The 25293-nt window shown below is 41.8% G+C and overlaps 1 protein-coding gene across 2 annotated transcripts in view; it reads left to right on the plus strand.

The window, feature by feature from the left end:
* Positions 1 to 25293, plus strand: part of LDAH (lipid droplet associated hydrolase) — an 84141-nt gene that overhangs the window by 49811 nt on the left and 9037 nt on the right. For both annotated transcript variants that reach the window (XM_080683011.1, XM_080683012.1), the window contains exons 5-6: positions 9547 to 9781; positions 19998 to 20080. In XM_080683011.1, coding sequence (XP_080539137.1) covers positions 9547 to 9781; positions 19998 to 20080 — 318 coding nt within the window. The remainder of the gene's footprint in view (positions 1 to 9546; positions 9782 to 19997; positions 20081 to 25293) is intronic.

Here is a 25293-nt window from a genome sequence, read left to right on the forward strand (position 1 = left end):
TGTTGCTTCGTTTCATGTTGTCCCTAAGTTCCCTTAAACTCTCCTCCTGCTTTTTAATATTTTTTTCCAGTTGCTGTTCAGATTGGGTGTTTTGCTACCCTGTCTTCTAACTTGCTGATTTGGTCCTCCACTTCTTCTAGTCTACTGATAAAACTTTCCATTGTGTTTTTTATTGCATCTATGTCATTCTTCATTTCCTCTTGATAACAGATATTGGTAAAATTCTCATCCAAACGGTTTAGCATCCATATTACCATTACTCTGAATTCTTTCTCTGAAATATTGTTTGCCTTCATTTCATTTATTACCCTTTCTGGCAATTCCTCCTTTTCTTTCCTCTAGGGATTGTTTCCTTGTCTCCCCATTTTGGCTGTCCCTTTGTGTTTGTTTCATGTAACATGTGTTGTTGACAATTTCAGTACCTGGGTGACCTGCTTGAGGTCCTAGAAATTGAAGCCCCTAGTTGTCTAATTGTCCAGGACTCCTTAGCCCAGAGGCTGGGACTGCCTTGAGTCTTATGTCTTTAATGTCTTGCTCTGAGTTGTATCCCTTCCTCTACGGTTCTGGTTCCTCAGTTGTCTGCTGCAGGTGCTCAGGGTCAGCTGGGGACAGGTGCACAGATCCTCTGGTGTGCAATACCCTGTGAGGCCACAGAGCCCTCTGGCATACAATTCACTGAAGGGCCCCGGCATCCAGGACATGGGTGTGCCCTAGTTTTCTTCTGGTTTGCCCCATCAGCCTGGTCTTGGGGGCTCCACAGGGCACCAAGCGGAGGTCCCTGGCCAGCACCATCTGTGCTGTCCTTGGGTCTGAGTGAGTGCTGGGCCAAGTGTCCCTGGCCGACACCATCAGTGCTGTCCTTGGGGCTGGGCAGGCACCGAGTCCAAGTGTCCCTGGCCAGCACCGACTGTGCTGTCCTTGGAGCTGGGCAGGCGCCAGGTCAGGCAGTCCTAAATGGCATAATTCTTTTACCAGTAATCAATAGTTGAAGCATCTCATGCTTTACTTCATATGGTATGGAGTTAATTGTTTCTGAAGCTGAATGTTTTTGAAACACTTGTAAGTATTGGCCTATCTCTAACAATAATGGTACTGATTGGCTTAGCCCTTGGGAATTATGTCACCAAACGATAAGTATTAGTCGGAAATTCTTTTGTATACAAGTATGTAGAGTTTATAATGGTTAATGGCATGGGCTCTAAAATACCTCATCTTGGTTACTTTGCAGCTAAACCTTGGTTTTCTCATCTATGGAATGAAGACAGTTACTTGGTATGGTTGTGTGTGTTGAATGAGATAATATATATAAAGTGTATTAGTGTAGAACCTAGAAGATAGTGTGAGCTATCACTACTGTTGTTATTCTAAGCACTTCCCTACGGTGGGGCATTTCCTGTCTTGTTGATGGATGAAATTGTTAAGATAGACTATATGATCTCAGAGAGCAAGCTCTTAACCATTCAAATAGAACTGTATTTGCAGTTTATACAGGTGATTAAATAAGATGAATAGTCTTACCCTAACAAGAGGAAAACGTGGCCTTATGGGGAGAAGAGATCAACTAAACTGAAATTACTTCTAGGTCCATGCTTTGACTACTAGCAGCTAAATCTTTGAGGGCTCTCTGATTTATATTGCATGTTCTATAATGTATAAAAGGAATCATATAAAAGGAAAAACTGTGTGCCTTGTTTTCTTGTTTCCAACTTGTGCAGTGGGGAAGCACCTAGCCATTACTGCAGCAGGTGGACTCAGCTAATCAGCAGATAGGGAAAGTAGCAATAATGCTGTTCTTTTGAAGATGTGGAAGTAGTATTTATCATGGCTTCATAACATGGGCATCATTGCTTTACCCCAGGAAAAAAATGGATGTATATGTGTAAATTATCTGAATAGTAAGGTTTATTGAGGGTTTTTTAGAGTTTACTCTTTTTTTTTTAATGCCTCTCTTTAATGAAACAGAATACACAGAAACCACATGTGAACATCACACTACTTACCTTTAAGTCGTTTCTTAGCTTCCTTTCTGAAAGTTGATTAATAATAATAAATTCAGGAAAAATTAACATCAAAGTACTATCTCAAGTCCCCAAGAAAGCAACCTCTATGGAAAGTCCCGTTGTGTGTATTTACTTTCCTGTACTATTCAAGAGAGAATGGCTGTGCTTCATTATCAAAAGTTGACTCTGGTAGATTTCAGATGAGAATGTGAAATGTAAGAAAATGTTTCCTTAGAGTAGAATGAATTGGCCAGCCTAGAAGTTCTTTCTTTAATGAGACAGTAACATAAGAAAATGTTTTGTCATGTACACAGATTTGGAAACCTTCTCTGCACAGCTGTTTTATAAAATTGGGTATACTTCCTTGACCTCGGTAATTTTTTGGCCAATAGGTTGCTATATGAATAAAAGAAGTTTTTATTACTATGACTTATCCTATCAAATGTGGACTATAAATTTCACTGAAATTATTATTATGATATCTAGGAAAAGTATAAGTTTCACCCAACAGGTAATAACTGTTGTTCTCCAAAGACAAAAGAGGAAAACCTAGTCTCACCAACTAAATATTAGTTGTGATGAACAGTATTTGGTCTTCTTATGTTTTTGAGAGGCAATGATGCGTTCAGAGCCCATATTAGAACTTCCTCATTGCTGCGGTGCATTCCCATGATTTCAGAGTACACTTTAATTCTCAATTTGTTATTGATATGGATCAACCACATGCAACCCTGTAGTTGCTCATGTATTTTTAGAGTTTCCCTTGCATGCAGTTTTGTTTAACATGGGTCACAGTAATGGATCATTTATCTGAAGTAATGGATTGCTTCCTCTTTCTGCCAGCTGATTGGATCAGTCTGAAGTTCCTTATGTACTGTGGGTTACATAACTAGTATGGAATCCGTATGGTGCATTTATTAGTGTGACAGTAACTGTATTAACCATTTATGTTCTCTAAATCTTTGAAGATGTTGCAATAAATACAAGGAAACCTTATTTTGAAGTGAATAAACTTGAAACTAAATTGAGCAATGGTTTATCATAAAAGACTAAATTACCAGGCTTTTGGGGAAACAGATCTTTTTCCTTAGTTGATTGTTCAGGGGTTGCGGGTGGGGGGGGGGTCACAAAAACATTTATTTCTAACTCTCCCATTTAAAATATTTGTACCGTGTTTTAGCATCTTTTTCTGCTTTCATAAACAGAGTACAATAATTTAGTTTTATTTAACGAAGAATTTGTAGCACCTAAGAGTCCTAGTCTGAATAATTTCTCTTATCATCTGCAGTGCCATTATAAATGCAGATTATTGAAAAGGATTAGGAATAAATGTACTGACCTCATATTATTCCTTGGAATTCTTTTTTAGCCAGATCCCTGAGAGTAGTTGGTTGGTTATTTACTAATATTCTTAAAAGTGACCTGGAGAAGAAAATGAGATTGAGAGTTGATTAAATTTCAGTTAGGAGAGATTTCATTATTCAGTGACACCTAATTTTCCAGGTATCATTTATAGGACTTAGTTGAGGAACCTGAAAATAAGCAAAATTGCCTTTGTCCTTTCAAAATTAAAAAGCCCAAAGAATATAAGAGCCCCATTGTTTAGAACAGTGGTCGGCAAACTCATTAGTCAACAGAGCCAAATATCAACAGTACAACGATTGAAATTTCTTTGAGAGCCAAATTTTTTAAGCTTAAACTTCTTCTAACGCCACTTCTTCAAAATAGACTCGCCCAGGCCGTGGTATTTTGTGGAAGAGCCACACTCAAGGGGCCAAAGAGCCGCATGTGGCTCGCGAACCACAGTTTGCCGACCACTGGTTTAGAATGTCTCATTTGAAGCTTGCTAACTCACTTTTATCTGCAATCCCAACCACATTAGAAAATCAGTTGTTTACCAGATTAATAAATAAAAGGAGAAAAATCACACAATCATCTCAGTGGGTACAGAAAAGATATTTGGTAAATTCAGCAACCATTTATGATTTTCAAATGCAGTTAGCAAACTACAAAGGGATGAAATTTTTTCAATCTGACAAAGTGTATCTCTAGAAAACCTTCAGCAAACATCATGCTTTATGGTGATTATATTGAAGATATTTTTTAGGTCAGAGCAAGAATTATTTCTACGAAGTATTAAGATTTTGGCTAACTCAATAAAGTAAGAAAAATAAATAAAAGAGATAGCGATTTGAAATGAAGAAACAGCACTGTTTATTTGTGGATGTTATGAGTTTGTACTTAGAAAATCCAAAAGAATCTACAGACAAGTTATTAGAACTATTAAGGGACTTTAATAAGTTGCTGGACACAGAATCAACAAGCAAATATCTTCTATATTATATAAGCAACAGCCCTCAGAAAATGATGTTTTTAAAATATCCTATTTACAAAAGCATAAAAATAATAAATATCTAATTATGTGACAAAAGTTGTACATGACAGCTACCTGTAAAATGTATAAAACATTTTAGAGTCACTAAAGATTTATAATAAAAGGAGAACTACGCATGTTCATGGGTTGGGAAACTCAATATTGTAAAGATATTACTTCTCCTCAAATTAATTTATAAATTTAGTACAGTCCCAATCAGAATCTCAAAAAGATGTTTGTGGAACTTGAATAGCCAATTCCAAAATGTTTATGGACATGCAGAGACCCAAAACTACCCAAGACATTTTTGAAGAGCAAGGTGGGGTTTAATCTACTCTACCGAATATCAAAGTGTATTATGAGCTTTAGTAATGAAGGCATAGTGCCCTTGGCACTGAGTTGGACAAGCAGGCTGGTAGGACAGATTGGAGAGCCCTGAAAAGGACCTGTTCGCATATACACGGGATTTACGACAGAAGTGTCCTGCAGAAAAGCAGGGAAGGGCAGCCTTTGCACTCAGTGCTGGGGCAATTGGGTTTCCATATGGAAAAGAATGAAATTAGACCCATATTTCATACCACACACAAAAATTCGTGTCAGGTCGATTATAAACCTAAATGTGAAAGACTAGACCAGTGGTCGGCAAACCGCGGCTCGCGAGCCACATGCGGCTCGCGAACCACGGTTTGCTGACCACTGGACTAGACCATAGAGCTTTTAGAGGTATTATTGAAGAATACTGGCTGCCAAGGAGCCTGCAGTGACTGAACTTGACCGACCTGGCTTCTTTACCATAGCTTACAGATCCAGGTGGGACTGTGCGTGGCCGAGGCTGAGAAGTCTGTTTCTTCCTCATCGCCTTTGCTGCCGCTGCAGCTGCTATCAAGAAGCCTGCTCTCAGCCTTGACGGAGAATTCTTCCCAGGATAGGGAAGGTGGCTTCTCTCAGCCCCTCAGCTGGGAGGCCTGGCAGGGAAACGCTACCTCTCTAAACACCACAGGTTGCTTTTTATGAATCCACCCCTGTTTAAATCTCTTCAGTTTTAAGTCCAATATCATTCGCAGGAATAAAAGGACTCATATTATTAGAACTACCCAAAAGATGGTGGAAGAATTCTGAAGGTGAAGGGGTGGCATCCATGCTTAATTGTGGCAGCACTCCAGATGCTGGAAAACTTGCCATCATTTCTCCCTGTCAGATTTGTAAAGCATGCTGCTTGGTGTCCAAGTGGGATGCCAGCTCCCTGGATTGAACTGCTAACAGACGGTGTGATGCAAAGTCACTTTCTGTGTGAGCTCCAGACACCCACTGCAGTGACTGTGCTTTCAGAAACAGAAGAGGGGTGTCTAACGATCACCGCCATGTATAAGAGGTCCTTTGGATCCACGTCTTTATTACTTGTATTGTTAGATTTCTTAACATTTGCCTCTCCGAAGGGCACATTCCACACCTCTGAGTCAGCGGTCACACTTGACTTTGAGGCATTAGGAGAAGTCCTGAAGAATGTCTTGGGACTAAAATGCAAAGATGAAGTGGTGGCATAGCCACTTTACACAGGAGTGGAGAGAAACGGAGGTGTGGGAAAGCTGTTAGGTTCTTTGCTAGTGCTCGTGCAGCTGAAGGTAATTGTCATTATGATGCCTGTGCTACATACTCTGCTTACCTGTGGTCAAGAACAGTATTTTCGGTCCACGGCTGGGAATCCTTGGATGCCAAGAGCTGAGTGTATGCATGTTCTACGTTTTATATGGGGACTTGAACATCTGCAGATTTTGGTATCCACAGGTTTTCTGAAATCAATCCTCCCTGGATATCAAGAGATGACTGAATCTGGGGGGAGTCAATGGTTGCATGCAGATTTTTTACCGAATGGGGGTGGACATCCCAAAGCCCCATTTGTTCAAGCGTCAACTGTATATGACCTTTGTATAAACCCATTGCACTTCCGGCAGCCGGCTCTGATGGGAGGACTCTGGACCATCCCTGACATTCTGGAGTGGACAGTGATGTCATCATAATTCCCGTGGATGCCTCAGAAGGCCTTCATTAAGCACAGTCCAAGCAGCATCTCTACTTGGTGCTTGAGCAGATGCCAAGGTGGCAGAAACTCCTGTATTCGGCTGAAACCCCGAATCCATTCGAAAAGTGTGTTACAAGTATTTTGCAATCTGTTGTTGCCAATCCAGAATTTTAAAAATCACCTGAAAAGGCTGTGATTCCCTGCTCCCAAAGAATGTCTTTTATTCTCCATCAAGGCCATGTTGGTGTTCAGGGAACAGTACATTCTTACTTACGTAACAGAGGAGGAAATCTAGTAGAGGTCGAGTTGTTGTGACCAAAAATGATCTGTCATTGTTGAGAGCAAAGGAAAAGTCTACAGGAAATGGCTGAGCAGTTAGCTGACAGATATGACCAAGGGAAAACAAGAGGATATGGCTAGACAGAAAAGAGTCCTCCACAGTTTTTACCCTCAAATCCCTTTTCTCTATTAATAAGAGAGACATGTAGGTAGAGTTACAGGTGCTACCTGATCAACTTTAATGTTTGGGCAATGCCCTCAAACAGGTTACTGTGAAAAACGACAAGAGACCAAATCCATCAAAACCCACCTTTACTCTAAGATTCTGATGGGAAAAGTGCACTCAGCCCATCCAGAGGGAAGAATGTAATACGTAAGGGAAATGGCAAGTGACTGATACCTGAAATCACAGGAACAGACTCACTGAAGCTAAACACAATGAAGGCTTAAACCCACACTGTAGAACAGATAAGAGGTAGTATTATCTAAATCCTAAAACATTTTGAATGAAAATATAGCTTCATGATTTGAGGTTAGAGAAGAATTTCTTGAACCAGGCACAAAGAACAATAACTATAAAAGAAAAAAACTGTTAAACTCAACTGCATCAAACTTAAGGACTTATCTCCATTATGAAAAAAAATAAGAATAATACGAGTTGAACAGGCAAGCCAAGGACTGACACAAGAAAAAGGACTGGTATGTAGAATAAAAAACAGCTCCTGCAAATCAATACGGAAAAAAGACAGGAAGCCTAATAGAGAAATATGCAAGAGACTGGAATAAGTACTTCAGATGATATAGAAAATGTCCAATAAACATTTAAAAGCTATCCAACCTTATTATTCATCAGAAACACAAATCAAAACCATAATGAAATTCCGCCATACACCAGGTTAGTCAAAAGCACAAAGTTTGCCAGTACCAAATATGGTGAAGATAGGAAATAATGTAAACTCTCATGTCTGTTGTTAGGAGAGTAAATTGGTACAACTACCTTGGAAAACTATTTGGAATTATCTACTAAAGCAGAACATATGGATACCATATGACCCACTCTTTCTACTTTGAGCTGATATAACAGAAATACACAGGCACCAAGAGACATGTATAAAAATATATAGTTCATGGCAGCATATTCATAGTTCCTCTGGATTGAAAACAACCCAAATACCTATCAGTAAACTAAATAAGTTGAGGTATGTTCATATAATGGAAAACTATATAGCAAAGATAATCCATTGCTACATGCATCAACATGGGTGAATCTTACAGGCAATGTTGAGTCAAGGAAGTAAAACATGAAAATGTAGTGTATTCGTGTATGATTGCATTTATATAAAGTTCATTAACAGACAGAAATTAACGATAGTATTAAGGGATATGTATTCGTCTGCTGGAACTGCCATAACGAAATACCGTAGACTGCGTGGCTTAAGCAGCTGACATTTATTTTCTCTGGAGGCTGCAAGCCCAAGAGCCACCTGCCAGCATGGTTTCTGGTGGGTCTTCTTGCAGGGTTGCCGATGGCCACCTTCTCCCTGTGTGTGTTCACCAGGCCACCAGACCTCTTCTTGGTGTGTGGTGAGGAAGAGAGCAGCTCTCTGGGGTCTCTCCTTATAAGGATAAGTAATCCTATCAGCCCCACCCTATGACCTCATTAACCCGAATTACCTATCTCTAGATACAGTCACATTGGAAATTAGGGCTTCAACATATACATTTGGGGCAAAACAGTTCATTCTGTGGCAGGATGAAAAGTAATAATGAAAAGCAAAACAAGGAAGTGATTATAATATTAAGGGATGATGAGTATTCATATAAAGCAAAGTCAGGAACTCAGGCTAGAGGTTATCTAAAGTATGAGCAGAAAAAGGAGTTGGGATTAGAAAACGCCATGGTGGCCGTGTTTTGTTTCTTGACCCACATAACCATTCCTCTTATAAATTATTTGTTAAATGTCACATTTAAATTTTGTATGCCTTTCAGTATGTGTTATACTTAACCATATAAAAGGGTGTTTTTTTTAAAAAAGCAAAACCATTGTGTCCATTCTCATTTCCTGTTCTACAGTCTGCTAACATTGATGCTGTATTCCATTTTGTTACTTTATTTTTGACAGGGGATTGTGCTTTACTGTTTTGACTTCTGATTCCTCATAAAAATTATTTTTATATATTAATTTTTAAATATTAATAATGGTAAATTTAAGATGTTTAGTGATGCTCTTTTTTTCTTCTGGGTTATTTTTAAAAGGTATTTCCTGATATTATAAGGAATTCAGTTGAAATTATATTTTTGTCCTTAGACATTTTCCCATGTAGATAGAGATTTCCAGCTTCACTTGTCCCTAGCCTGCACTTTATTAAGGTTGAATCCATTGTTAGAAATACATTTGGTCCTATTAAAGATTCTCTGTGGCTGGTAAGATTAAGAAATAGAGGAGGTTTTCAAAAGTGGACTATCCCCAAATATAATCAATAAAAGAAATGCTGACTAGATAGTTTTTATGTGGGTCTACTTTCTTCTGATATCATTGAGTCAAGTGGTTATAACTACTAAAATAGTATATGTCTACTTGCATCAACCCTTCCAAGGGATTCTGAACTGCTGTCACAGTCAAGAAGTTACCTAGGAATCTGATTTCCTCCTCACCCTGAAAATTAACCCCACCAATTCAAGGGACATCCTAATAATCCTATCCGGATTGGCTGTGGGCTAAGATGGCAGTGGGTGGTGATTCTTAGTCTGAACAAATCTTTAGTCATATTCCAAAACCCAGTCATTTGTCAATACTACATAGAAGAAACAATAAACCATTAGGTTATTTATCCCTTAAGAAACTTTTCATCAACATATGCTTTCTCTTGTAGATAATTCGCTCCTTTCTGCTGTTTCCAACAATTGAGCGAATGTCCGAGTCACCCAACGGCAGGATTGCCACTCCAATTTTGTGCTGGCTTCGATATGCTCTCTATGTTTCCAGCTACTTACTACTTAAACCATGTCCGGAGTCAGTCAAGTCCTGGCTGATCAGAATGGTCCTTCAAAGGATGAACATGGAGAGTGAATTTTCGGTCCTGAGTGTGTTGGAGCCATTCTGCCTTGGTAAGCACATTTAAAATATATGGGTTTATTCTTGAATCAGAAAGCATTAAGAGAATAATCTCAGACAATGGATGAATATCAACCAAGGAATTCTGTGTTGGATTTTTTTTCTTCCAAAAGTTTAAAACTAGAAATAAAATGAGAATAGAGTGAGGGGAGTTCTGTTTGATAGATAGAAAAGACTTTCAGGTTTTAATTTTAAACCTTATCCTGCTATTTCTCCACTCTAGCTGCAGAAAGGTGAAAAAGAATTTTTCTGTACAAAGTATACTTGGGGGTCAAACCAGCAACCTAGGTATATGCTTTGGGAATCAAACCCAGAAAATTTCAACTTGAATCAAAAAAAACCAATAGATGCCAACACCAAAATGACAGAGAATTATTTGGCAAAGATTTTAATGCAGCCATTATAAAATGCTTCAATGAGCAATTAGTGAACATGTTTGAAACTAATGAAAAAAATAGGAAGTGTCAGGAAAGAGATTTAAAGAAAAACTGAATGGAAATTTTAGAACTGAAAAATATAATAACTAAGATTTAAAAATTACTAATTTTAAAAATTGAAAATGGAAAGGCTCACCAGGAAAATGGAAGGGACAGAAGAAAGAATTGGTAGACACGAGGTTAGAACAGTATAAATAGAAATTTCCCAAATTTGCCAAAAGACATAAACCTACAGATTCAAAAGCTAGATGAATTCTAAATGGAATAACCCTAAGAAAACCACACCACAATACATCATAACAAACTTTTAAAAGCTGAAACAAAGAAAATGTCTTGAAAGCACCTAGAGAGAAATGATACATTAATTATAGAGGAAAATCTATTTGAATGACAGCTGGTGTCTCATCAGAATCTTTAAAGGCCAAAAGAAATGACACATATTTCAAGTGCAAAAAGAAAAGAACTATCAATACAGAATTATATATTCAGTGAAAATATCCTTCAGGGGAAAAATAGGAAATTAAGACATTTTCGAAAGAAGGAAAACCAAAGGAATCTGTAACTATAAGATGCAGCATAAAAGAATCTCTGTAAGAAGTTCTCTAAACATTAAGTGATAAAAGAAGGAATCTTGAAACAATAGGAAAGGAAAAAACAGCAGGCAAAAAGTGAGAAATTATATTTTTCTTCTCGAGATTTCTAAATTATGTTTAACAGTTGAAGCAAAAATTATAACACTGATATGGTTCTAAATATATACAGAAGAAGCATTTAAGACAATTATAAGTAGGGGAGGATAAAGGAACAAAAAAGGAAGTAAGGTTTCTCCATTTCACTTGAACTGGTGAGACATCGATACCAATATATATATTGCAATACCTAGAGGAACCACTTTAAAATCTATACAAAGAGATACTCAAAAACACCACAAGTAAATAAAAATTGAATTTTAAAACATATTCAGTAGCCCTAGCTGGTTTTGCTCAGTGTTAGAGCATTGGTCTATGGACTGAAGGGTCTCGGGTTTGATTCCAGTCAAGGACACATACCTCAGTTGCAGGCTCAATCCCCGGCCCAGTCAGGGTGCATGCACAAGGCACCCAATCGATGTCTCTCTCTCACATGGATGTTTCTCTCTCTGTCTCTACCCTCCCTTCCACTCTCTCTAAAAATCAATGGAAAAAATATCTTTGAGTGAGGCTAAACAAGACAAAACAAAAAGAAATTCAGTAATACATAGAAAGACAAAGAACATAGAGAAACAAAAAAATAGAAAACAAATAATAAAATGACACAAGCTCTAACATACCAATAATTACTTTAAATGTAAATGGCCTAAATACATCAATTAAGAGACAAAGATGGGCAGAGTGAAATAAAAAAACATAACTATATACTGTCTTCGGAAAACTCAGTTCAAATAAAATTATGTAGATTGAAAGTAAAAGAATGGGAGGATACATATCATGCAAATGTTGGTCAAAAGGAACCAGGAATGACTGACAGTGTTAATACAGGTATCCCCCACTTTCCAAATTTCAAATTGCACCACTTTCACAAAATACTTACATTGTTAACCTGTTTTCACTAACTAGAAGAAGTTCAGAGGATTTTCACTTAAAAACAAAACAAACAAAAAAATGCCCTAACCGGTTTGGCTCAGTGGATGGAGCGTCGGCCTGCGGACTCAAGGGTCCCACGTTCGATTCCGGTCAAGGGCATGTACCTTAGTTGTGGGCACATCCCCAGTGCTGGGTGTGCAGGAGGCAGCTGATTGATGTTTCTCTCTCATTGATGTTTCTAACTCTCTATCCCTCTCCCTTCCTCTCTTAAAAAATCAATAAAATATATATTTTTTAAAAAAGGCAAAAAAACATTACCACACTAATGGACTTTTGTAAAAGTGAAGTGGCCCAATGGGAACTTTTAGAAAACAGGAGATACTCTTCACTTCGTGCCATTTGGCTCAGGAAAGATTTCATAGGAATGCTCTACTTTCGGATAGCAGGGGAGACCTGAAGCAGGGGAAACCTGTATCAGACTTCAGAGCAAAGAAAATTATCAGAGACAAAGAGGCACATTGCATAATAGTAACAAAGGGGGCAATCTATCTAGAAGATATAGCAGTCCTAACTGTGTATGCACCAAATAAGATTACTACAAAATATAAGAAGCAAAAGCTGACATAACCGGAAGGAGTAATAGACAAATCTACAAACATATATGGATACTGAAACACCCTTCTCTCAACAATTAATAGAACAAGGCAGAAAATTAACAAGGATATAAGATAATTCAATAATAGTATCCACCAACAGGATTTAATAGACATTTATAGAACACTCCACCCAAAACATCAGGATTTTTTCTAGGCATTAGATTGGCAACAACCTGTACTTTCCTTATGTCTCCTTGGAAATATTTTCTAAACCAAAATCAGGACATAGGATATAAGAAAGTTTTACTTGTTTCTCTCTGTGTATTTAATGACCTATATACAGTTGTCCTGCAGTATCCATGGGGGACTGGATCCAGGACCCACTGTAGATTTAAAAATTCAAGATGCTCAAGTCCCTTGTATAAAATGGTGTAATATTTGCATTTAACCTATATCTGCATATAGGTTACTGCAGGGTATGCCTACACGTCACTTCATTGGAGTGGATTTAGCATACTGTTCAGCACATAGAAAATTCAAGTTTTGCTTTTTAGAACTTTCTGTGCTTTTTAAAAATATATTTTCTACCTGAGACTGAATTCCCAGATGTGTGGCCCATGGATACAGAGGGTTGATTGTAGTATGTCACCTATAACAAATAGTCAAGTGTTTCATGTTTTTAATTAAAACAGGTAATTATTAAAGATGTTTTCCAGTTTTTTTATACCAGAATTAGAAACACCCTCGTAAAGAAGTAGTCTTCCTAAGCTGCCCTTGAGAGAAAGAGAGCAGGGGAGACCTGTATCAGAGAGTAGACTCAGACTTTCCAAAAGTGCGCATTATGCAACCTCACTTTTACGAAAGACCAACGTTATTGTGGTAATGTTTTTTGTTTTGTTTTTATGTGAAAATCCTCTGAATTTCTTCGGGTTAGTGAAAACAGGTTAACAATGTGTTGTGAAAGTGCAGCTTGAGAGAAGTAGTCTCAGTAAGCTGCAGTGACTGGCCTGCTGCATCTTCCAGCAGCCCCACGTGCAGGCATCAAGGAGCGAGACAGTTTGGACACAGGACACATTCCTCTCCGTGACTCGGCAGCTAGAGCCTTCCAGCTATATGCATTGTTGCTTGGAGAACCCTGGGATTCCACAGTAGATATACTGTATGCAAAGTAGACCCTGTAAGTGTCAACCAAACCGAACGCTCGGCCACATTGCTTCATCTCTGTTCCAAACAACCAACCTGCAAACAGCTATGTGAAGCACAGCCCTCCTATTTTTGACAACCCTTCCTCCTCTGATTTTTTCCTTTCTCTTCATTCTAGACCTGGCCTTCTGATGTTCAGGTAACCAGTACCGCAGTGGTCTCTGAGTATTTTTTCCCCATTGACCACTCCGTCTGTATAACCTTGGGTAAAGATAAAGGGGCAAGAATACCTGTCTTCTTTCTTCTTAGGGTTCTTGGTTCAGTCTCCTAGTAGTGACTCTCAGATGCTCCTTAACCAAGCATCTCAATCCTCCTAGCCAGCTGTTCCCAGCATCCCCTTTGAGTCCCATGTCACCCTTACCTCCTCTTGCAGACAACTACAACAGAAGCCACCTTTGCCCAGGCTTGCCCTGGCCATCCCTTAAGTGATTCCCGTTACCTTGCTTATCACAAATAGAAGAAGGCCCCAGCTGAGAGGAAAGAATACTTATACGACACTGGCCCTTTGCAGGTGATTCGGGGACTCTTCCCAAGCTTGTATCCCCATGAATGGTGAAGGGAATCGGCCACTTGAGTCGGCGGCCTGGTTTTCAGGTTACACCAAGAGAGGGGTTATCAAGAGAAAGGAAGCCCAGGTCCAAGATCCTTCTCAGGGGCCATTCTCACCGTGCCCTCTGGACGTCCCCCTGCAGACCTGTTCCTCTGTGGCCTGCATCCAGACAATGACCTTCAACATGCCAGCTTCACTTTAAGGCCTTGCGGTGTTTGCACATTATGTAACGTCTGTGCTTCGGGAGAAATCTTACGGAAACAAACGGAGGAAGTTCGCCAGTCCAAGTAGTGGATCATAAATCCTGCCTGTCGAGATGGAAACTGATTTTCTGTAGCCTTCGGTTTGTGCACACTTTTTGTTGTTGTTGTTGTTGTTGTTGTTGTAAGGTCTGAAAATTTCAAGGAACCAACATAGTCAAGTATTTCAAATGCTGTTGCCTGTTGGCAAAGATGGCATGTCCCTTCCTCCAAACTGAGATGATGGGCCTCGACCTTCTTCACCAGGCTGAGTCCCAAAGCCTCATTTCCCACCCAGGCTTCAGAGCAGAGCAGCCGCATTCGGTTAGCATATGTTGGAAACTTTACCAGTGTCCAGTCCGTTCACTTGTGTCACTAGATTGTTTTCAGTGTTCTTTTTAAAGAAAATACATGGGGGTTTTCTTTCATTTTCATCCTGGAATGTTTGCTACTACGTATTTTCCTTAGAATAGATGTTCTTCTGTTTCATGAGAAATAGACTTTTCACTGAGACAGCTAAATTGGATTTTCTGATCAAAGCTAAAAGCAAATACATTTTAGCTTAGCAGTATCACAGGTCAAGATAATTAACTTTAAAAAATATTCTAGGGTCTTTTCCTTAGTTAGGCCAAATTGGTGTTTTAATTCCTTTCAGTTACCTAACTAGAAAAACAGTGCAGAGACAGAGGTATTCCTGGCAGGTTACGTTACTCTCCTGTAGACATTCTTGTAAAAGAAACTTTCCTTTCCTTAGTCAATATGGAAATAACTTTTGAAAACACATACAGTGATATAGAAGGAACTGAACCATTCAATGAGCTGACACATAAGCTGCACTAAAGAATCACAAAGTCCTCAGAATACATCTAACTCAATCCCAGAATAATGTGTTTTGTTTTATAATATATTTTTATTGATTTCAGAGAGAGGAAGGGAGAGGGAGAGAGAAACACCAATGATGAAAGAGAATCATTGATTGGCTGCCTCCTGCACGCCCCCTGCTGGGGATTGAGCCCGCAACTCAGGCATGTGCCCTTGACCAGAATCGAACCCAGGACCCTTCAGTCCCCAGGCCAATGCTCTATCCACTGAGCCAAACAGGCTAGGGCCAGAATAATGTTTTTAATAAAACAAAACTAGACTCCCATGTTTCCTCTTTTCTCATGTGTGTAGGTTAGGAGAATCCGTTTATGAAAGCCAACTGCAACGTTAATACTTCATGGAAGTTTAGCCTACAATTCAGCAATGAAGGAAAAGATTTTTGTATGTGTATGTGGTCTGTATTAGGATTAAGAGCAAAAGGTGATTAGAGATGGTACTAGAATATCACCTGTTTTAGAATTAAATGACGAGGTTTTACTAATTTTTTTCTAAAGAAAATTTTATAAATTTAAAAATTATTTTTTTTAAAAAAATCATACACTTTGAGTTGTGTCTTTCACTTTGGCAAACTCATTGTCACATAGATAAGATTATCTGTTTACAGGTTAAATGGATGGTTATAATAGCCAAATTCTTGGCTTATGGAGAAACATATAATACACTGTGTGGATAACAAACATTCCTCTAAGTTCTGCAGAAAGTTGGAACGGGAGAATTACATTTTTAAGTCTGGTTCTCACGTTGCTAAAAGCCACATTTGGAAAACAATCTGGAAAAAAAATAAAGAACACCAGAGAGCTCCCCTCGGAAGAAGACTTGCCCTGGGTTTCTGGGCATCGCTGGTCCTGCTTAACCTTCGGCCCAGCCCTCCGGTGTGTGCTCTCGGAGGGCCAGCCCCTCCGCCTGAGCACCTGTCCGGATGGAGCTCTGCTGGAGTGAGGGATACTCGTGTCTCGGGGCCGTCCCGTTCCACAGTCTGTCCTCAGTCCCTCTGCTACCACACGGTCCTGCTTGGCCTGCACCTCCCTAACTCCCCTGCTCTCAGCAGCATCTGCCAGCCTCGTGACCAGTCAGATGTGCTGGGAGGGGCCGCCCCTGGAAAGGCTCGTTGTCAGTCAGAGCCTCCCTCTGCCTCCTCGCAGGGAAGTCCAAGTGTAGACAAGGCATGATGCCACCCTGCTCCCCCAGTTAAGTACCAGAATCTCACAGGAGGTTAAGGACAGCAGCAGCCCCTGTGCTATGCCCAGAACCACCCAGGAAAGTGAAAGGCCCCCTCTTTCCTCGCTCTGCTCGGCTAGGAGTGGGTTTAGCTGTGGATAACAGAAAGCTATATCACAGTGGCCTAAACAGGAACCTATCTTTCTCAGGCACCAGGAAATCTAGAGGTAGATTGTCTAGAGGTAACTAACATCTGAGTGGGGCCATCGGGGAAGTGGGTTCTTTCTAGATTTTTCACTCCTTTGTCTTTTGCACATAGACCTTTATTTCCATGTTGTCATCTCAGGTTCACACGATGACTTCTGCCCCTCTAGGCTTCATGTGGCCGATTTCCTGCCTTCAGACTTACTTCACCCGTTAAACTGCCCATCTCCAGTAATTCCCTTGGCAGCACCAATCGCCCCGTCTCCCCGATATAATGGCAAAACCAAACAAATTGGGGCATTCCACTAGGGAACCTACCTACCACCAAACGGCAGGAAACTTGGTTTCCGGCCCAAAGTTCCCTTCAGGAAGTAGTCATACCTCTCCCAGAACCCCCCGTTTTATCATTCCTGTGGTTTTGCTCCCTCTGCATCTTCTCTGCCGCACGGACCAGTGGGTTATGTGCTTACGTTTGGCCAGTCTTACCAGCAGCTCAGGCTCTCCCTCTTGCCTGTCCCCATTTTACACCCGTCCCTGCCAGCTGGGTTACCAAAGTCAGGTGCTTCGGCCTCCAGTTCTGGCCTCCATTGTGATCAGTTCAAAGAAGGCAGTGGGCTTTTCCTCCAGACCCCTCTGCCCTCCCCCCCAAAACAAACAAACAAACAAACAAACAATATCCCAAAAAACCCAGCAACCAGCCCAGCTACCGCCTCCTCAGTCTCTTCCCATTGTACAGCCTTTACTGATACCTGCCATGGACCCAGCACCTAGATGAGCACTGGAGAGAAGACTAGATGAAAGATAGCCCTTGCCCTTAACTTCCTTCCCACAGAGGAGGGCGAGAAGGGTGGAGAATTTCACTGTGTGACAGGAAGGGCTGTCATGAACACAGACACAGCACGTGAGTGATACCAAGAAAGCAGAGCTTAGTCCTGCCGAGATGAGCAAGGGAGGAGAAGATAAATGAAATTGGACTTAAAGATGAGGGGGGGGGGGGGTTAGACAGACAAAATGGCATAAGATGGGCAATTGGGTTAAGCGGAAGGCAGCCGTCTTCTGTGGATTATGTGTAATTGGAGAACTCGGTGATGGCATTTGACCTGTGAGAAGAGTGTCCTGTTGATCTCCACCTTCAGCCCTCGCTCAGCTATTTTATTTTATTTTTTTAATATATTTTATTGATTTTTTACAGAGAGGAAGGGAGAGGGGTAGAGAGTTAGAAACATTGATGAGAGAGAAACATCGATCAGCTGCCTCCTGCACACCTCCCACTGGGGATGTGCCCGCAACCAAGGTATATGCCCTTGACCGGAATCGAACCCGGGACCCCTCAGTCCGCAGGCCGACGCTCTATCCACTGAGCCAAACCAGTTAGGGCAACTCGCTCAGCTATTTTAAACTGTGAGCCACTCTACCATGCGTTTAAGTCCTGCAGTAATATTCGAACATTACACATATTGCAGAAGATGATACTAGAACAGCCATGGGCAAACTACGGCCCGCGGGCCGGATCCGGCTGTTCTATCCAGTTCTCTTGCTCTCCCCTCCGCTCCTTTACTTTGAATTTATATTAGTTCACACAAACACTCCATCCATGCTTTTGTTCCGGCCCTCCGGTCCAGTTTAAGAACCCATTGTGGCCCTCGAGTCAAAAAGTTTGCCCACCCCTGTACTAGGGAACACAAAAGAACGTTAGGCTCCTCGGTGAGTTTTTTTAGCACCTGCATTTAGATTTGTAATGAAACAAAGGTAAACAATAAGATTCTTCTAAATCATTCTCTGTCTCTCGTGTTTTTGTTTCCATTACTCTCGCTTCTAGATATTTCCTTCACTGTGGTGCTTGAGACTCTGAATTCTGCTGGTTTCCAGGAATGCTGTTGAGAGTCTTTGCCAAGAGAAATGTGTTTTCCCCTTAGGAAATTACACTTCTATTTGGTATTGTTTCTGATCACTGTGTTGTGTTGTGAGCATTTCTGAGGAATGAAAAAGATGACTTCTTTGAGGCAATCACTGGGAAGGCCAACTGGTAGTCTGCTGTCTTTTCTTTTTTAAAAAAGTATACTTAGGTGAGAAATTATCAGGGGAAAAAAGAGTAGGAATAAAGGTGGGGTGAGATACATTCCTTGATGAAAATTTTACTCTTAAAAATGTGATTTCTTGCAAGTTATTTGAATTTTTTAACTTTTTCTAATTCAACAATGATAATACAGGAAAATGCTTAAAACGTAAATGTTTACCTCCATGAATGAGCATAAAGCAAACCTCCCATGTAACTCTCACCCAGCTCAGGAATCACCATTGCCTGGCTCTCGGAAGCCTCCCTGAAGCCCCTGCATATCCAAAAATCCACTTCCGAGCTCAGCCAGGTTGTGGGCAAAATCCAAGTCGTGGCTTTATGACTGAGGTCCCCATTTTTTTGCTGGCTGTCAGCCAGGGGTCCCCCTCAGCTCCTGGAAGTCACTGTCAGGCCCTTCCCACACGAGCTTCTTCAGACCAGCAGAGGTGCACTTACCCATTTAGTGCTATGAATCTCTGGCTTCCCTCCCACACCAGCCAGAGGAAACTCGTGTGATGAGGTGAGGGCGACCAGGATAATGTTCCTTCAAGTCACCTGCACTATAAAACGTAACTTGGTCTGGGAGTAATGTCATCATAGTCACAGGTTCTACCCACACTCAGAAGGGGGGGATTACAGAAGGGCAAGGAATATTTGTGTCATAGAATTCTGCCTGCCACAGACCGCCTGTCTTCTGCTCTTCTGAAATGCTACCTTTGGCAAAAATCTGCAAAGATGTGTGCTGCTAATGATTTACCTATAAAAAATGGTGCTTGTAACCCTTACGTCGTAAAACATCCATCGGCCCTGACCGGTTTGGCTCAGTGGATAGAGCGTCGGCCTGCGGACTGAAGGGTCCCGGGTTCGATTCCGGTCAAGGGCATGTACCTGGGTTACAGGCACATCCCCAGTGGGAGGTGTGCAGGAGGCAGCTGATCGATGTTTCTCTCTCATCGATGTTTCTAACTATCCTCTCCCTTTCCTCTCTGTAAGAAATCAATAAAATATATTTTTTTAAAAAAACATCCATCGGGTACAGTTACACACGTTACCTGATGTGGTGCCTGACATTAGGCCATCATCCTGCTAACACTGGCTGATGAGCGAGCCAGGCGAGGTGACACAGGTGCCTTTGTAAGACGTGCTCTTGTTTCCAGAGACATGCACCTTGCCTGACTCACACGCCTGTCTGGGCCTCCCTTCTCCCATCAGGGAGCACGTGCCAAAAGAAGAGGGGGGGATGGGAATTTACTGAAATTAATTTGACAGTTGTTTTGTCCCGTCTGTTCTAAGTGTTTGGCTTTTTTTTTTTTTTAATGTAGCTAATATTGCCTACCTTGGGGGCCAGGAAATGATGGAGGTGGTGAAGAGAGACAACGAAACCATAAAGGAACACTTATCTAAGGTAATCACTTTAGTACTGCAAGGAAGTAAGTCAGTGGGCAGAAATACTTACTGAAGATGAGAGACTGAAATTGGTTCAGATCTCTGTAAGGCCTCAAGGGGTAGATTCAGATAGAGTTCTACGACTAGTTAAAATGAATGCTCTCCTTGAGTGTTACATAGAAAGTAAGTGAAGCTGATGGCATAATTAAATGTATTTCGCCACCTATTTTTGTTGGGTTTATTTTTAGAATCCATACTCCTCTCTAGGGCCTTGTACTGAGAAGATTCTCAGTAATACTTATAGAATAAACTAGAGGCCTGGTGCACGAAATTCGTGCACTGGGGGATTGGGGGGGCGGGGCCTCAGCCCAGCCTGTGCCCTCTCACAGTCTGGGACCCCTCAGGGGATGACAAACTGCTGCGGAGGCAGGAGAGGCTACCACCACCGCTGCTATACTCACCAGCTGTGAGCCCAGCTTCTGGCTGAGTGCTGTTCCCCCTGTGGGAGCACACTGACCACCAGGGGCAGCTCCTGCGTTGAGCATCTGCCCCCTGGTGGTCAGTGCGCATCATAGTGACCAGTCGTTCCGCCGTTCGGTCGATTTGCATATTAGCCTTTTGTTATATAGGATGAGTTATGTTAAAAGGTCAGTAAAACATTGGAAGACAACTAGCATTACTACAACCCAGTGACTCGGCCTGTCTTTCTTACTCTCCAGTGCATTAGAGTAGGAGTATCCTGCTGACACCAAGACCAGTTTCCTATACAAGCAGGGGCAGAAAGGCAAAGATTGAAACATTTAGCATTTGTGAGTTTCTGCCGCAAATACTAGAAGCTTACACAGACATTTGGAAGCACCAACCTCTGAATCTGTGAGTTCTAAGCACCCTAGCCTGTAGGTGGCTCTGGTACTCCCATGGCATCATTTGTCTGTCTGTCCATCCTGAATAGGGTAGAGCTGCAATGTCCATCCACGCATGGTTATTGTGGCTTGTCTGAATTGAGATGCACCGAGCGTGTAAAATTCACCTTGGATTTCAGAAACTTAGTACCAAAAAAAGTAAAATATTTCATCAATATTTTTATATTGATTACATGTTGAAATGATATCTTATGATCTATTGGGTGAAGTAAAACATATTACTAAAAATAATTTTATCCATTCCTTTATACTTGTTTTTAATGTAGCTACTATAAATGTTTAAGTTCTATGTATGCCTTTATCTTTGTGTTGGACTCGCTAACTTGGAGCTTGGGGGTTAGTGCTGAGCTGGGACAGCTGCCAAGTGGCCGGCTCTTGCAGGCCCAGGAGCCTACAGTGAGCAAGGGAAACCTACTGGGTTCACAGTCCCTTCATAAACTTTGAGACATTTGACTTAAACTGGCCTACAGTGTTAATTCACGTTTCTATTGCTTCCCAATACAGTTATCTTAAAGCAAAAAGTGTATATGTTCTTTAAAAAATAGTTTCACTCCTAGCCACTGTGGCTCAGTGGTTGAGCGTCGACCTATGAATCGGGAGGTCACAGTTCAGTTCCTGGTCAGCGCACATGTCCACATTGCAAGCTTGAGGCAGCCAATCAATGATTCTCATCATTGATGTTTCTGTGGGGTGTGCAAGAGGCAGCCAATCAATGATTCTCTCTCATCATTGATGTTTCTGTCTCTCTCTCCCTCTCTCTGAAATCAATAAAAACATTTTTAAGAAGTTTATTTTTCACAATATTGATCTGTAGTACCATCACCCAGGGAGGACTTTTTGAAATGCGGTTTGTGTTTGTCTTTGGCCAGGGTGATCATATTTCTCAAAGAGCAGTTGCTTAGAGATTGAAATTTTGGATCCAGAAGGAAAGCCTCACAAGCCGAACGGGGAGGTTGGGGCCTCAGAAGGACCTGTCTCCAGGCTTTCAACTTGTTTTTAGCCGTTGAAGGATGTGAAAATACAAGGAAAACAGGATTTTGTTTTTCCATTAAATTATAAATGAATTTGTTTCAGAAATGCATTTAAGTTCTCAAGGCTGGAAGTTCATAAAAACAACTCAACTCCCTGTTAATAATAAGACTGGCAGATGCTCGCTTCCAAATCTCACACTTGCTGACTGACTCGACCCTCGTGTGTCCAAGCCCATCCTGCCACCTGTGGGAGCCAGCTGCTGTAAAATACTCATCATTCCTGGATTCTCTTTGTATGTTGTGCTCAGAAAGAGGTCAGAGGAAGGTGCTAACTTATTCCTGCCCTAAGTTAAATCCATATGCAGGCGTAATCACTCCCAGATAGAGGTCTGCTCGTGGTAACTGCGTGTCAGGACTGTAAGTTTACTGAAACTTTCATGGGAGAAACATGGGGATAGAATGCTAGATGGCAGGCGTTTCAAGGTCAATATTAACAGTCAGTCACGAAATAAACTTTCCCAGCTACGGGACTGGCTTTGTTTTGGTTTTAAGATAGCGTTAAATGTACTGGTGGAATTTGGGAAAGCAGGGCATTGGCTTGTTTAATGGGGCAAAACTACCTCGCAATTCATTGATTAGCCTTTGTAACAGCGAAGTTCCAATTCCTAAGTGAAACAAGGTACAGAAACAGGAACTTTTTGTTTCTGTAATGAAAGAGAGAGGAAGCATGCTGTAATTGAAAACTGGGCAAAGGGGAGTCGGCTCATGTCCCCATCTGCTTGAGAAAACAAGGCAACACAGAAGGGCGTGTAGTTCTAGGAAGAGAGTTGGGCATTGACTCCGCCTTCCCAACCACCTTGACCATGAGTCACACTGAGAACCACTTCCCAGAACCAGACAGATCCCTAGTCTAGGTGTTCCAGTCAGGGTGCTCTGTCCCACCGCAGCGCGAACATGGCCATTCACAAACCTCACACCTACCTAGGACTGCCCAGTGGGAAGGTTTTGAGCCATACATTTTGTTGCAAAAATCATTCACTATATCTCAGTTATTCTGTGTTTGAAATAATTCTGAAAAATACATCTTTGTGCCATTCAGTCAGGAAGTCCCAGGAAAGTTCGCCTAAAAATGGTCTCTCTGTTGCATCGTGTGGATGGCTTTTGAGTCCCTGCAGCGCCACCACAAAACCATCAGACCATCAGTCGGCTTTGGTTCTGAGTTCAAATTTCCGCCTCTGGGCTTTCATTGTCCACATGAAGAGAACTTTTTTCATCCTGAGAAAAATTGGCCTTTTAACTCTACTGGGCTGGTTGTCTTCCTTCTTCCCTCCCTCCCTCCCTCCCTCCTTCCTTTCCTCCCTCCCTTCTTCCCTCCCTTCCTCCCTTTCTCCCTCTCTCCCTCCCTCCTTTCCTCTCTCCCTCTCTCCCTCTCTCCCTCCCTACCTTCCTTCACTCTTTCCTTCCTTCCTGTCTGGGTCTTGAGACTTGATATACAGTATCAAACCTCCTACTTGAGGTGCTTCAACATTGCATGAAGTTACCTCCCTTTCCTGGAGCAAGTACTGCAGACCCACAGTTGTTTCCAGAAACGTTTCTGTGGCCTGTGGCGTGGTGGGTGTGTTCCTTCTTCACCTGACTAAACCCTACCTGTCCTTTAAGACTCAGCTCCATTGTCATCTCCAAGCGGCCTGCCCCAGGCTCTGGTTTGGGTTAGATGTCCCTCCCCTGGTTCCCACGGCTCCCTCTGTCACGTTCTGGTGTTGCATCCATCACACAGTGTTTAAGTGGCCTGCCTTCCCCTCTCGCCCACCCTGAGGGAAGGAGCGGTGTTTACTCATCTCAGTATCCCTGGGGCCTGGCACAGTGGGTGGTGCCCGGTGAGCAGTCAATACGTGTACCCTAGTGGGTGGATGGGGAAGCCCCGAGAGCTTAGCTTCCAAGCCTTTACTGTGCCCTGGATCTCTTTGGCTCTCGTCTATGGTCCCCTTCTCTGAATAATATGATTGAGTGCATAAAATAAATGTATGAGATTACAAAAAAAATTACCTTGTAGTTATCAAAATAGCTTAAAACAAATTTGTGATATATATCACATGTACATCTTTATTAACACATTAAATAATGAGATCCAGTAGCAGTCAAAATTACTATTTTAAATTTGTACTGGTGAGCATAAGTTGTTTTCTGTTACCTACAATGAGTTTATTGTCATTTGAAAATTTCCATAATATCATAGGTGACAAAATACAGGTATTACTAATACTACTGTGGTTTGTTGCCTGTATTCATAATTGAAGGAAATACTAAATTATAGTTAGAGGTTAGCAAAAATAAAGATGTAATCTTTTTTTCCATTCAAGTTTACATTGTATGTGCGGGCGCGCGCACACACACACACACCACCACCACCACCACCACCACCACCACCACCACCACCCCCGCCACCACTTCTAGCCTTTGACCAGCATGGACCTAAAGACCTGTAGAATCAAAGGCACTTAGTATTAATGGGATATGAGAATGGCGACGGAGGAGTCTCTGGTTATTTCTCTGTACTAGATCTGGTGACAAGATAGGGAATATGGGAGGAGAAGCAAGTTGTGGGAGATGGTTGATAAAGTGGTCATTTGGGCACTTCTGTTTGAGATACCCGTGGGATATCCACATGGACGTTCCAGCAGGTAGCTGGACATGTGGGTAGCTTGGAAGAGTGGCCTGGGCTGGGTTTGACTTGGGGGTGATGAGGATATATCGGAAGCCTGAGCATGGGCCATGGTGACCTAAGGAAGTCGGTAGTACAGGGAGAGAATAGTCTACAGCCTGATCTGGGGGAACAGAGCTTGAAGGTTGGGCGGAGGGAGAAGAGCTCTCGAATAAGACGGAAGTGGTGGGGGAGGGACGGGAATGAGAACCAGGATGGAGTAAACCAGAGTAAGAGAGTCACCTGTACATTTTCGCCACCCGGTCCCGATTCTTCTGGGAGCCTCTGGGGTATGCTCTGCTTTATGAGGCACCTGGCGTGTCTGAGGCAAGTGGGAGGTCAGCGTTCCGGGCTCTGTCATTGTTCTGAGCTGTAAGGGATGTGTCTCATTCCTAGGGAAGTGAATTTGTGTTTGATTTAGAAACTTGAAGTTTTCATTTAAAACTCACTTAGGAGGGAAATTCTACACTGCGTGACCACGTTTGGCCTAGGCCTCTGGAAACAGCTGTGTGCGCTACCGCCAGACTGAAGCTGAGCATCGCTGTCGTCCACAGGGCCCTGGCGCTGTTCCCACCCAGGACACAGGGCACAGCTTTCTGATGAAGGTGGGCAGCGCTGGCGGGTGGCCTGCAGAGTG

The sequence above is a fragment of the Plecotus auritus genome (assembly GCF_963455305.1).
Source record: "Plecotus auritus genome assembly, chromosome: 8".
In the NCBI taxonomy this organism is placed as follows: Eukaryota; Metazoa; Chordata; class Mammalia; order Chiroptera; family Vespertilionidae; genus Plecotus; species Plecotus auritus.